The sequence below is a fragment of the Artibeus jamaicensis genome, unplaced genomic scaffold (genome assembly GCF_021234435.1).
Source record: "Artibeus jamaicensis isolate MK-2021 breed Jamaican fruit bat unplaced genomic scaffold, CSHL_Jam_final scaffold_916, whole genome shotgun sequence".
In the NCBI taxonomy this organism is placed as follows: domain Eukaryota; kingdom Metazoa; phylum Chordata; class Mammalia; order Chiroptera; family Phyllostomidae; genus Artibeus; species Artibeus jamaicensis.
In genome coordinates, this window is record NW_026522059.1 from 53,559,192 (window position 1) to 53,574,945 (window position 15,754).

At 35.4% G+C, this 15,754-nt stretch overlaps 1 protein-coding gene across 3 annotated transcripts in view; it reads right to left on the bottom strand.

The window, feature by feature from the left end:
• The window catches only part of ATP6V1H (ATPase H+ transporting V1 subunit H), a 138,412-nt gene that overhangs the window by 106,744 nt on the left and 15,914 nt on the right, over positions 1–15,754 (bottom strand). For 2 of the 3 annotated variants that reach the window (XM_053661017.1, XM_053661016.1), the window contains exons 6-7: positions 13,623–13,727; positions 10,560–10,613 (exon numbers count right to left, since the gene is read on the bottom strand). In XM_053661017.1, coding sequence (XP_053516992.1) covers positions 10,560–10,613; positions 13,623–13,727 — 159 coding nt within the window. The remainder of the gene's footprint in view (positions 1–10,559; positions 10,614–13,622; positions 13,728–15,754) is intronic. The other variant, XM_053661018.1, reaches the window with a different exon arrangement.

Here is a 15,754-nt window from a genome sequence, read left to right on the forward strand (position 1 = left end):
CAATCTCTGCATCATTCTACCTCCTGATACACTTAGGTTTCTTGAAAGAATTACCACCAACTTTTTAACCTCTTGTATCTCATCACCCAACTTAACATGGCAAATGCTAGGATCATCAGTGACCTTATGTTTTATTTTGTATTTCTTTTTATCACTTTTTATTATCAATTACAGTTGACATATTAGTTTCAGGTATACATTCCAGTGATAGACATTATTACAAATTGGTTGTCACTGAATAGTCATGGGGATATAAAAGTACAGTATAGGAAATATGTAGTCAATAACACCCTATTAACTCTGTATGGTATCAGATGGGTATGAGACTTATCAGGATGATCACTTAGTAAAATTACAAAATGTCTAATCACCAGTGACCTTAAGTTGCCCATACCAACAGTTACTTTCATCTAAAAACCAAACCTCTATCACCAACTATTTACTGGAAAGGTTTCCCCATTCTCCCCTCCTTTTGAATTGACTCACCTGCTGCTGCAAGTCTTAAGTCAAATGTTAACACCTCCATCATGAAGAAAAGCCAGAAGTATAGCAATGTTTTAGAACAAAGGCTCTAAACCTTTCTTAAGCATTTCTTCAACATCTCTTAAACATTCTTAAACACAGCCTTACTTACCCACTTAAAAGCTATGTAACCTTGAATGAGCATCCTACCTATAAAATGGGGATAACAGGGACAAACCCCCTGGGGTGTAGGGATAATTTCATTAGTTAATGCATGGGCTTTCCACGGTACCTGTCACATAACGTTTAACAACTGTTTGCTGTTGCACCTACTATTGTATTCTGTATTTCTCCAGATGGAATTAATCCCTTTCACAGTGCCACACATAAATTCTATTCTTGTCTTTTGGGTGTGTGTATGTGTGCACAACAGTCATCTCCACTAGGCCAGAAAGCAAAAGAGGAGTCTTTTTTAAATTTTAGCACTTAAGCACAGTCCCTGGTAAATAACAACATTTTAAAAATACTTGTTTGGCCCTAGGTGGTGTGGCTCAGTAGATTGAACGCGGGCCTGTGAACCAAAGGGTTGCCAGTTCAATTCCAAGTCAGGGCACATGCCTGGGTTGCAGGACAGCGGCCCAGTTAAGGGCATGTGAAGGACAACCACACATTGATGTTTCTCACTCTCTCTTCTCCTTCCCTTTCCCTCTCTCAAAAAATAAATAAATAAATAAAATCTTTTAAAAATAAGAATTCTTAAAAAACAAAAAATAAAAATACTTGTTTGCTAAATGAATAAATAAATATTCATTGCACTTGATCTTATGTTTTTCTATTTTGCCACTTGGCTTTAGAAGGAAAAAAAAGTAGAAATCTAAAATTTTTAAATACAGGATAAGGTTAAAGCAGGTTTACAGTTGTGAGTATGCAAAACAGAATTTATTCTTGTATTATTATTTTTAGTGATTATATTATTTTCCATACGAACTGTAACCCTACTTTTGCCCTATCCCTGTATATTTTCTCCAAGTGAATTTCTTTTTGTTTTCTGCCTTGCACGGTATTGTTTTTCTAAAAAATACAAAATATAGAAACCCCCAGATTTTATATTATCACTTCCCTTAAACTGATTTCCATGATAATTGTATATAAATGTACTATTATCCTCCACGTTGTTCAATACTAACACTAAATCTTTTCTTGCTTTATTATTTTTCTTTCTGCTGGAATTTCCTATTCTATTCACAGACATTATAAAATTTGAAAAGCACTCTTTGAAATAGCTGTAATGACTAACAGAACATCCTGAAATCTCGCAAGATTTCAAATAAAGACAATATGAACAAGAATTGAAAGGTAAATAAATAGTCTATTTTATAGGATTTTTTCAAGAACCCCCAAGCTGATGAGACAGTATTTATGGTGATCAAATATTACACCTTCCAAACACAAAGTCAGAAGGAACAAGTAAGAAAGAACATCTCCATGCATTTCCCTTGAGCCTGGCCTCGCACAGGTGGCCTCTTTCTGAGGCTCCCTCACTCCTATGCTCAGAACTCCCAAGAAAGATGCCTATAAGATCATCTTAAAGATGCCTATAAGATCATGAAGTATAGTTATAAACTAGAAATATGACTGGAAAAGTAGCATGAGACCTTATTACCATTTGTGAACATAGTATTTATTGATCTGAATCTGCATGAGATGCTTTGTACCTATTTATCATAATATATTCAATCAGTGTAGAACAGTATAAAATAAAAAGTCACTCTTACCACCTCTCACTCCTAAGATACAGATGTCTGTATAACACTACAGAAATTTCCTGTGTCATATATGTATGTCTTTAAAAAAAAAGAAACAAGATTCCACTCACCCTGGTGGCATAGGTCAGTTAGTTAAGAATGTCATACCAATACACCAAGGTTGTGGGTTCAATTCCTAGTCAGGGCACATACAAAGAAGTGGAATATAACCAGAAACACTGAAATTAAGAACAAAGTGACAGTAACCAGAGGGGAGGGGGGAGGGGATAATAAGGGGAAAAGGTGCACAATGGTTTTCAGGAACAACTATAAAGGACACATGGACAAAACCAAAGGGGGATGGGATCAGGGGAGATAGGTGGGGATGGTTGGGGTGGGAGGTTTGGGGGCGGAAATGCAGACAACTGTACTTGAACAACAATAAAAAATATACCCTGGGATATGATAATCTGTTTTGTTTCTAAATATAAATAAATAATTGAATTTTAAATTTTTTTAAAGAATGAAATAATGAATGCACAAATAAGTAGAAAAACTGATGTGTCTGTCTCTCTCTACCTCCCTCTCTCCCTCTAAAAAATGAATGAAAATTTTTCAAAAACTGATTCTATTCCTTGTATACTCTCAAAGGACATGGTCATAACTGTGTAATAACTTGTCTAATGCAGTCCTTCCCAGAAGACAGGCAGCCTTAGGATAGCAGGAGTCATGCCCATCTTGTTCAGTGTTATGCTTTCACACAGTGCACTGTACCTAGTACACACTCAGTATTTCCTGAATGAAAGAATAAAAAACAAATACAAACAAACGCCCTATCTTACACTAATACCATGAATGGGGTCCTAATAGATATGGTTTGATAATTACAAGTTTGACCAAAAAATTTATACTGATAATGACCAATAATTATCACTTCTAGAATTTTAATAATAAACACTTCTAGAATTAAGTGTTCCAGACTATCTACCAAAAGATATACATAAGAATGTTAATACCATATGATCTCACCTTTAACAGGAAGCTAAACAACAAAACAATCAAGCAAGCAAAAAAAAAAAAAAAACAAAGACACTGAAATAGAAAACGGGGACAGTGACCAGAGGGGAAAGGGGAGGGAATTTAAGGGGAGAAAGGGGAGGGATTTAGAGGAACAAGTATAAAGGACACAGGGACAATAACTAAGGGGGGTGGAAATGGGAGGGAGGTGGGGAGCATGGGGCGAGATGGGCTGGGATGGGAGAAATAGACAGAAAACTGTACTTGAAAAATAGTTAAATAAAATTTAAAAAAAAGAATGTTTATAGCAAAATTATTCACAATAGCCAAAACTTAGAAGTAACCCAAATATCCATCAATAGTGAATAGATATTTAATAGATTACTATGTAGCAATAAAAATAATGGTTATTAACTTAACAGATACTACACAGCAATTAAAAGATTACTGCTAAATGCAACATGAATGATTCTTTAATTCATGTTGAGCAATGACAATACTGGGCCAGAGAACTCAAAACACACAAAACTTCATTCTGTATAATATGTTTCCACTTTTATAAAATTCAAGATCATGTAAAACTAATCTATAGTAATAGATATCATAATGATAATCTCTGTGGGAGTTGAGGTGAAAGAAAATATTTAGTAGGAGTATACATGACAAATACATATGACATAAATTCATTCAGCTGAAAATTCAAAATATAAGAATTTTACTTTAGTAAATTATGACATAAAAAAGAAGACTAAAGAAAGGAAGAGATGGAAGGAGGAAGATGTTTGCCAATCAGAAGTTTTGCCAAATTATCTTTGGCAAGTCACTTAAACCTTCCAAAACTGTTTTCTCGTCAAAAACGAAAAAATAATACCAGCCATGGCAAATTAAGGAAAAAAAACTGCTACTCAAATCAGTTTCTAAAAAGCACAAAACAATTGCAAAGTATACTATTATTATTACCTGACATTCAGGAACTAAAATACATATATTAGCCCAAGAATTCACCTGAAATTGGCTTATTAAAAAACATCCTCTAGAGCACTCTCAGCCAAGCCGAGGCATAGGCAGACACACCGTGCCTCCTTACACAACCAAAAGGACAACAACAATTTAAAAACAAAAAACAACCAGAACTGACAGAAACCGAACTATATGGAAGCCCGACAACCAAGGAGTTAAAGACACATTCAGCCACAATAGTAGGAGGGGAGGAGATGGGCAGCCAGGTGACAGAACTTGCAGCAAGGCTGCAGCTGGTAGACCTGCAGAGGTGGTGGCTGGCAGATCGGTTGGTCCCGCATTCACGCAGATAATCCAAGAGGAACAGCTGGGGAGCAAAACAAACCATGCAACCCAGGGTCCCAGCAGGGGGAAATAAAGCCTCAAACCACCAAATGAAAATACCTATGGGGGTTGAGGCAGCAGCAGAAGAAACCCCCAGCCTCACAGGAGAGTTCACTGGAGAGACCCACAGGGTGTTAAGAGTGCACACAAGCCCACCGACCAGAGGATCTGTACCAGAAGGGCCCCATTTGACTGTGGGTAAAGGGAAAGTAATTGAAATTTGGCAGAGAGTGAGCAAATGCCATTGTTTCCTCTCGAATCCCTCCCCCACATACAGTGTCACAACCCAGTGTCGTGAGTTGCCCTGTCACGGTGAACACCTAAGGCTCTTTCCCTTACTAGGTTAACAGGCGAACTGATAAATAAAATGGCCTAAATAAAAGAACAGATCAAAGCTACAGAAAAAATATAACTAAGTGATGAAGAGATAGAGAACCTATCAGATGCACAGTTCAAAACACTGGTACTCAGGATGCTCACAGAATGGGTTGAATTCGGTCACAAATCAGATGAAAAAATGAAGGCTACACTAAGTGAAATAAAGAAAAATGTACAGGGAACCAATAGTAATGGGAAGGAAACTGGGACTCAAATCAACAGTGTGGACCAGAAGGAAGAAATAAACATCCAACCAGAAAAGAATGAAGAAACAAAAATTCAAAAAAATGAGGGGAGGCTTAGGAACCTCCAGGACAATTTTCAATGTTCCAACATCAGAATCATATGGGTGCCAGAAGAAGAAGAGAAAGAATAAGAAATGCAAAACTTATTTCAAAAAATAAGTTCCCCAATCTGGTAAAGGTAATAGACTTTCAGGAAGTCCGGGAAGCTCTGAGAGTCCCAAAGTTGTTGGACCTGAGGAGGAACAGAACAAGGCACATCTTAATTACACTACCCAAGATTAAAAATAAGGAATCTTAAGAGCAGCAAGAGAAAAGGAGACAGTTACCTACAAAGGAGTACCCATAGACTTGTTAGCTGATTTCTGGAAAGAGAATTTACAGGCAAGAAGGAGATGGAAAGAAGTATTTGAAGTCATGAAAGGCAAGAACCCACATCCAAGATTACTCTATCCAGCAAAGCTTTCATTCACAATGGAAGGGCAGACAACATGCTTTCCAGGCAAGGTCAAGTTAAAGGAGTTCATCATCACCAAGCCCTTATTATATGAAATGTTAAAGAGACTTATCTAAGAAAAAGAAGATGAAAACTATGAACAGTATAATGACAGGAAACTCAGTTATTAACAACCACACCTAAAACAAAAACAAAAGCAAACTAAGCAAACAACTGGAACAGGAACAGAACCACAGAAATGGAGATCACATGCAGGGTTATCAACAGGGGAGTGGGAGCAGGAAAGACGGGGAAAAGGTAGAGAGAACAAGTAGCATAAATGGTAGGTAGAAAGTAGACAGGGGGAGGGTAAGAATAGTATAGGAAATGTAAAAGCCAAAGAACTTACATGTATGACCCATGGACATGAACTAAAGAGGAGAAATGCGGGTGGGAGGAGGTGTGCACTTCTTTCATTCTAATTTGCTTAGTCATGTAATGACTACTGGGATTTTTTATTATGAGGAAAAATTAATGTGGACTCAATTTGATTTACTTTATACATTATTGCTTTGTATACAGCTTCTAAGAACACATCTAATGTATCATATTAGGTTACCCCATTATTATTACCGGTGCTATACTTTAATATGTAAAACAAAGTCTTACACTGAAATTCCGTACCATTTAATTTTCTTTTGTATTGCCATAATATACCTCAAGGCAACCCTTCCAATAATCTAATCAGCAAACCCAAACTCTGAAGTTATCTTTTCCTCATTATCTTAACATTATTCTGAGCATCTATGTTTAAAATGTATCCATTTTTTATAAGGTCATTGAACAATAAAAGTCATCTAAGAATCACTGCAGGTAAATAACAATGCTCTTGAAACTTGTACAAAGACATGTAATTGATAGAGAATTATTTTGAGTCCTCACAGACTCACCAGCTACAGCAGAGGACAGTTAAAAGACAGGCCTGAACTTTATGACTTAGCCTACTCCTTTAGTTACCAACAAAGTAGTAAAGAACTAAATCATTAAAGTACTCCATCACTTCTGGAAGAATGAAAAGTGTTACACAGCATAGTCTTAAAGTAAAAACAAAGCTAAAGCCGTAAAACTAATCTCATATTAACAAGGATATGAGAACTGTTACCAAAAAAATTTAAGGAATTTGGCCAAAAGCCAAAAAAGTGTTTTTCTTCTCTCAATCTAAAATGCTGTTGTTACTGTGCTAGAACATGAATGGATTCTGAAAACATTAGCCTAAATAAAAGATGCCAGGCACAGACATAGAACCATATATGATATGATTCATTCATATGAAATAGCCAGAAGAGGCAAATCCAGAGAGTCAAGTAGATCGGTGGTTGCCAGAGGATGGGAGCAGGGAACAAGAATGGGGAATGAGTATTAATGTGCACAGGGTTGCTTTCTGATGTACCGAAAACACTATACGATCAGATTGTGGTTGCACAAACCCGCTGAACTGCAAACTGATGAATTTTATGGTATGTGAAATATATTTTGATAAAGCTACACAAAAAACTATACAAAATTTGAAAATTTACTTCCTCATTCATACTCGCCACATTTCTGAGTGCTCAAGAGTCACATTTGGCTAGTGATTACCATAATAGTACAGAGATACAAAACATTTCCAACATTATGGGAAGTTCTATTGGACAGAACCGTTTCAGAACATCAAAAAGCAAGATAATTAAATATAAAATAAGCAAAAGGAGAACCTGGCAACTTAAGTTACTTTACTATCAGTAAAACAAGTTAATCTGGCAATAACTGAAGCCAGACCAGGTCTACAACAAAAACTGCCAGAGAATATGACACAGTCAAGTGCAAGAGCTAAGAATCACCTTGTTCTCCTACACTCTTGTATAAATGAATCTGGGCAGAGATTAAAGAAAACAAAGAAACACAAAACTCCCAGATTCTTTCTAAATCCTCCATATTTGTGAGAGATTACAGTTATCCCTCTTTCTGTCAGGGCATCAGCATAACAATCATCATCCAAAAACGTGCAGCTCCCTCAGAAGAATGTAAGACTGAACTGAACGTTCACGTCCAACAGCCAGTAAAGAACTGAACAGACAGCCCTGACTGGCGTGGCTCAGTTGGTTGAAGCACTGGCCTGTAAGCAAAGGGTTACAGGTTCTATCCCTGGTCTGGGTACGTATGATCCCGGTCTGGGGGCTTACAGGAGGCAACCAATTGATGTTTCTCTCTCACATCGATGTTTCTGTTTCCCTCTCTCCCTTCTTCTCTAAAACACAATAAAAAAATGTCCTCAGGTGAGGATTTAAAAAAAATTTGAACATACAGTTTAAGATTAAGTACATATGATTTGATATCATTTATTAACTTCATATTTAGGCAAAGCCAACATAATTCATTCTAAGGCAATTCCATTTATGTAACGTCATTTAAATGAAAATGTTTGTGCCCTGGCTGGTAGAGCTCAGGGGACTGAGCATGGGCCTGCAAACCAAAGGATCTAGGGCACATGCCTGAGTTGTGGGCCAGGTACTCAGGAGCAGGCGCACGAACAGCAACCATACAATGGTTTTTCTCTCCCTCTCCTTCTCCTACCCTTCCGACTCTGTCTAAAGTTAAATAAATAAAACCTTTAAAATGTTTTTAAAAGCATTAAAAGTAAGTAAAAATGTTTGTAATAACCCACTCATAACTTACAATGTTTCCATGGTAATTTAAAAAGTTAACATAGTTAGACCACATTTATTTCTCATTTTGCAGTGTAAACCTTTTTTGTTTTATACTGACATCAAGTGGCAGTATCATGTAATGCGATTTACCAAACTGCTTTTCTATGCTTTCTGAAAATCTAAAGGGATTTTAAGATACAGTATCAATATTTTCACAAGTCTGAGAAGGATAAGAAAGAGACTTAGGAATGCCTAAGACCCAATTCCAGTTCAGCTTCCTCAAAAGTTCTCAGCACACAATTCATTTCTTTGAGGGTTCTGCCACTCATGAGCTGAATGACCTTGGACAAGCTAGTATGCCTTTCTGCACAGTCTCACTGTTCATATCCATAAAACGTGGCTTATAGTAAAACCTGTAACAAAGAAGAAGTATGAGTATTCAAGGACATGTAAATGTACGGTGAGTAAAACAATGCCAGGCACAGTAAGAGCAAAGTATTGGCTACCAATTTAGATTTCCCTACTAAAATACAAGTATCAAAGGAAGGATAACACCCTACTCTGAACTTACTCAAGTACACAGCCATTTGAAACAGTAAGAACTCTCAGTTAGAGACAAAGTATACATTCAGGTTTGAGGAGCACTAAAGGTAAGAAAGTGGAAAATCAAAGCCCATGTTTTCCTTACTCACAATTACCCCTGATGCTAATTCTGTTGGATGTATACATACAGGTCAACTATAAACCACTGTGACTTAATGCAGAGTCAACTCAATTAGTCAGTTTTGTTCTCCAACTAACTAGAGAAAAAATAGCACAATCAGAATTTCCTATCACCAGAACTTGCAATTCATTATCTAAGCCTTAATAACTTAAAAATACTTCACCAAATTCATTTATAAGACATGATTCTAAAAGCACTTTTAAAAAATCTACCAGTATGTCTAATATATGAATTAAACTTTTTTTCAAAATTTTAAACTGACAAAAATTCAAGTCATATAAAATTAAGACTCCCAATGTAAACATCTACTTATGGCTAAATATCTAGACTTCTAACCCACTACCACATTCCTCCACCCCAGCCCCAGACTACTCATGTAGTTCTACACCTTGTTCTAATTCCACTTCAGAAGGCTAATGGCCATTTTTCTGGCCTAATACACTACTAGTCAAATCCTTTAACCTACGCCCCAAAAGAAGCCCCACTTTTGGCTTTGAAAGTGGGTTCTGCTGCCATCTATAGTCTCAGAATATATATATATATATTCAGAATATATACTGAATATATATGTATATATACATATATACATATATACATATATGTGTATATATACATATATACATATATATATATACATATATGTATATATGTATATATACACACAGGTATGTTCTATGTAAAATATGGAAGTATCAGTAATTAGTATAGGTATTAAATGGCTTCTACAGAGCTTCATTTAGGTCTGTAACAGGCAAGTTGTAGATACCATCCTCTAAAGATGCTTTCCAGGCTCCCTGAGATAATTTCCAACAAATGAGGCTGGATACACCTTACCTACATTGCTAACTTTTGTCCCCTTATTTTTCTTTCAACTGGTTCCAATTATTCCAGCCCTTTTGCCCAAACTTATTGCCAGTTTTTGAGCTATTCTTAGCACAGTGAAGTTATACTATTCCTAAAAGGGGAAAATAACTAACAAAAAAAGGAACTTGGGGAGACACGATTAGTTTTAACCCTTACATTTTCAGTTCTACAAAAATATGGGAAGAGACTGGCCAAAAAAGGGAGGGGGGAAGTTTATGGCCACCATGTAGTCCCACATAAAGCTTTGAGCAACACAGTGCAAGTAATGAGTTTTAGTGGGTTATGCCCACTAAACTGCTTGACGCAGTGTTCACGCATCTATTAGATATTAGTTTATCTATTATTAGAAAATCGAAGCTTGAAGAGAATAACTTTATTCACTCCAATTGTGTAACTGAATTCACACTCTTGCTTTGATTCTCAGGTCAGACAAGAGCAACAGGAAGCACAAGTCTCATGTGTACCCACAGACCACTTATCACTAAAGACCTTAAATGTTTGAATAGTGTTTACAACAGCATTAAACTAACTGGAGGTGATATCGAATCCATGAATTTATAGTTTAGGGATCAGTAAACATCTTCAAAAAGGTGAACTATGACTCCAAATAACATATTCAGGGTGTTAAGAGGCTACTGAATTAAGAAGGAGTGTACTTACATCACTTGAAGAGACTGTTCCTGTTTCAACAGCAACACCGCTACCACGCAGTTTCTATTACAAAATAAATAACTTATTACTTAGTTTTGTTTTTAATTGTATCCTAATTTATCAGTGTATGAAAGGGAGCTAAGCAATTTTGTAATTTTTTCCTAATCCTACTTTAAATAGAGTATCAACAACTAATAAAAAGAATGAGGATGATAATGAAATATTCTAAGTAACATTACACTCATCCATGTAGTATTTTAATCAATATAGTATTAAAAGTGGAACAATAATAAGCTGAATGCTAATCTCCAACTAAATTTCATGAGCAAAGCTGGTATAAATTTCCAAGTCTCAGAATTTTCCTATTAAATTGTTTCTCTAATAACACAACTGTTTTAAGCTGAACTACATACACTATATTCTGTGCCAAGTCTTTGAAACAGGTGCCTGATGATGAGAAGATACAACACAGAATTTAAAATTTGGTTATCCACAGCAATACTAACAACTTATACTTAAAATCAAAATCTCATATGTCCTAGAGAAATGATCAAAGAAATGTTGAGGTAGAAAGTCAAAGGCTGAATATGCAAGAGAAAAGTGATAATAAATTTCTGAAAGGAAATTTTTATTTGTTTTATTCAGTAACTATTATCTACTGTCAGGCACGAGGCCCATGACCAAGTATAATACTCAATGTCGCTATAAGTTAAAGAACAAAATATCCAAACTTGCAACTAATCTGGACTTTTGAAAGGTTATTTCTATGAGAATTATGAAATTGTGATCCCTTTTATGAGAAAAAAAACACAACAAAGAGAGATCTTCCAGATATAGTCCTATCAAATGACATTTAAGCAAATAAAATTGCAAATAATCCTGTTTCATCCTTTAAACAGGAAGTCTGTAGTTTAATCCTAATAAAAAGCTATGGAAGAAGTGTCTGCCCACAGCAAAAGAGATAGTGCAATCCAGAACCTAGCAGAAGCAGTGACCAGACTCTGAGGAGCAAAGCCAGATTGGGCCTGGGTACCTTGAAGAGTCATTCTGTATGCAGAAGGACTTGCAAAGCAGAAATGCCACACCACAAATAAACAAAGCCAAAGACTCAGTGATAAAAGAATATGCTAGAAAGATACAGGAAGGTCTTTAAGAACACTAATCTGATACCAATTCTAAAAACTGTTTTAGACACTGAAATATTTGCTTCCAGTAGTGACAACAGAAATATTTCCTCCATTTGCTCAATAAGGTTGCAACCATAGTTAATCAATCTAAAAATGACAACACCTGAGACACAATATAAACATTATTCCTGTAAGGAAAAGTCTAAAATGAAACAACCCCAAATGTTAGTTGCAATCTACAAGTATACATTCTTTCCTGACAATTTTCATTTTATGAATTCAGCCACAATAGAGCCCCATTACGATTATACCATAAAGCTAACACTAAAGCAGAATGAAGTTTGCTCAAAGGAAGAAATTTAAAAAAAAAGGGGGGGGGATGCTTATCTAACTATAAGCATTTTGATCCCAAATGCTATACATTTAGAAATTGTAAGATATAATTTTCATGTTCTAAATATCTTGTTTTTGAATTACCTCACAAACTCACTAAAATCTGTAAATTTGTGACTCTGGTAAAAATACTTTTAAAAGCTAAGCCAGAAAGATTGTTAAAATATATGCTACTGACAAAAAATGCTTAGTTTTTTCAAAGTACACTTAAAATATCCCTATTTAAATATAAAAGCAATTAGGCTATCCCCCAAAAGGCAGGCAGTTTAAAGTCAACAAATCTAAGCAAAATGTCATCATGGTATCTCTCTTATGCTTCAAATGAAATTCTATAAAAATGAGTCACTAAAATTTAAGTGACAACTTTCCAAAAATGTATTTCAACTAGACATTTTTGTGTAATCTAACACTTACAACATAATAGCAATTAATATTACTTCTCCTGGCCCCACTCCTCCATGTCACCCATCCCAATACCAAAATCTCATTTTCTTCTCCCTTTTCTTCCCCAGAATACTCCTCCCCCACCCACCTTCTTTTCACTCCTTTTCTGATGAACATTTCCACCAAGTTTCCCCTTACCACCTAATACTGGAAGCCTAAAAGAAACACCACTGAGCCATCATAAGTATCCTGTCTTTCTGTACTAGAGAACCATGAAGACAAAAACAGAGAACTTGTCATTAAACCAGCAAGCTATTTCCTGCTTGGGGAAGTAGAGCTAGAGAGGTCTGAAAGCATCACAATGACCAATAAGCAGGCTTCACATTTAACCTTAGGCCTATGTTCCATCCCACAATGATACAGTGAAATACTGGTGAGTCACTGTGTGAGACTATTATCTCACACTTGGCCCAAGCAGGTCTACACTTACCCCAGAGCACCTGGAAAGTTGATATGGACTCTCGGTCGAGACTATAAAAAGTAGATTGACTGATGATCTGTAATGTGCTATTTACAGTTTGACACTCCCCTAGTGGCACCCAGAGCCAGTTTGTTTATTGATGTAACTAGTTAGGCAGCTTAGCCTGGTTAAGTGATTAACAAGATCCCACTAGAAACTTCTGGAGAGCTCTCCCAAAACCAGGATTTCTTTTACAAATATTGCTGGTCCAGAGTTCCAAGACACATGTGGGAGCTGTGCCTGGAAATCTCTCAGCCTCAAAGTTTGCCTTCCCACTCTCATAGTTTCTTTTCCTTTCTATAGGCCTTACATAAGTGTGCTCTTTGGAGTTGGGTGAACCCTTTCAGTTCTCCCACCTGTGTGATACTGCAGCCACCTGGAAAGAAGGTACTCCCTAACCACTGAAAAGCATAAACAGAGAATTGCAAGTGGCAGAAAGAACAGAAAAGGTTGAGCTGAAGCCAGTCGAAGAAAGAAAAACTAAAGCATACTACCATAACTAAGCAAGCTAAACTACTCTTTAGCAAGTTAAAAATGGCATTATTGTAATATATGACTTTTTTTGTAATTTCCCATAATTAAATAGTTGAAGAGAATATGAATGTTATTTATAATCCTTTCAAAGATACTAAAAGAACTGTCTTTTACCTGTGAACTCAGCTGAGTTTTTATCCAATTGAAATAGTAATTTAAGTCACTGCCTTCCATCAATTCTTTTCCCCAAGCTGCTAACTTGGCGATAATTCTTGCTGCCTAAAAAGTAAGAAATAATTTGAATACTGTATTAGTTCTAAAAATCACATCAATATGCCTTAAAACTCAGGACTCACAATCATTTCTGCTGCATTTTTTAGCACTCAACGCCTCCAAAAAAGTTATTATTTCATTTTAAAAAATACATTTTTAAATACAGTCAAAATATATTTTCAAATATTTCCAATTTTCCAATGAATTGAACCAAAATTAGTTGTTAAGAATTTCATGGCATTTTCTGTATTATTTTGAGTTTCAAAAGTAAGATTTGGATTCATCTGACCAGCAAAAATCAAAAGAACACAAAAGTCTTTCCTGTAGCAAACTTCACCAAATTACTTGCCAGTGTCCTGAGCAATCTCATTAACAAACTGTCAGCCAGTACCCTGCTCATTCCAAGCCACTTGTGAGTTTTCATTCCTGAAATTTTTTATCTTGGTACAAAGTATATCCTGGTGTTAAACAGACATCTCTCTTGATGTATAAAAATATACCTTTTTTTCCTCAAAGATTTCTCATTCTTCTTCAAGCTATAAAACTGATCATTTTTTATTAAATAGGTATCTTAAGTATATTAAATCATCTTGTACACTTTAAATATCTTACAACTTTGTGAAGTACACCTGAACGATAATTATACAATACAAATCTGAATATATATAAACATATATACATACACACACACAAAATAGGTCATACAAAATACTACTTCTCCACACACAAACCCAATTTTATATTTTTTGAAGATTTTATTTTTATTTTAAAGACTTTTATTTAAATAGACTTATAAATTAACAAATGTAATTTAATAACTTGAATAAATTAATAAATTCAATGAATAAATTTAATAAATTAAAGATTTTATTCATTTATTTTAGACAGAGAGGAAGTGAGGGAGAAAGAGAGGGAAGAAAACACCAATGTGTGATTGCCTCTCCCACACTCCTACTGGGAACCTGACCTGGCCCGCAAACCCAGTTATGAGCCCTGACTGGGAATCAAAACAGCAACCCTTTGGTTCACAGCCCTGTGCTCAATCCACTGAGCCACACAGGAGACAGCCAGGGCCTAATTTTATATTCTTTCAGTACTTTTTGAAAGCAAATCAGTGTCTCAAAACTCCAATAATTCAGCAATAATTAACCCTAGTAGAAAATGGAAGATTATTATCTAACCCCCAAATAATTCCTGTGTTGATGGACTGATATTCATTCTTATACTTGGATACAGCTGAACCAGGTAATGGAGACACATTTTCAAAGCTAGTATGTCAAGCATTCAAATGTCATGACAATATCTGGAATTCTGTACCATGGAGGGCTAACAGTAGCACCTCAACTAACTCACTAAGTTGACATATCAACATTCCCATGTGAATAACTAAGTGAATTTACAAATACATTATCTACTTTAAACTGAACTAACTTCTGCAAAATAAGATAAGTGACTTGAAAAGGTTCCTGTAAAGAAACCAGGATTGAAAATATTAGCACTCATGTAAGCACAGTCAAAATGGAAAGACAAAAAGGAGTAAGAGATCTGATTTTTTCTACTCCTAACATAAAGCTCCTTCATCAGCACATGATAAACCAATGATAATGTGACCCACAAAATTTAAAGATTAGCTAAAAGTAATTGAAATCATAAAGAAATCAAAACATGGATTTGACAACACAATTAGTAATGATGAACTTTACCCTAAATTTACATTTGGTCTTTAATATATTTGTCAATTTTATTATAAAACCATCAAAATTACCAGTGGGGGGCTCACAGGAAGCAACCACACATTGATGTTTCTCTCCCTCTCTTTCTCTTTCCCTTCTTTTCTCTTTAAAGAATAAATAAAATCTTAAAAAAAATAAAAAATAAATAAAACCATCAAAATTAGGAAGATATTTAAACCAGGTATCCAGACAGTAACAACAAGTCTCCACAATTTGAAAGAAGAAAATATACTATTGGTTTCTTTTAAATATTCTTTAAAATATAGTTTATTTCATGAGTCCTTTTTAATTTCTCTTTAT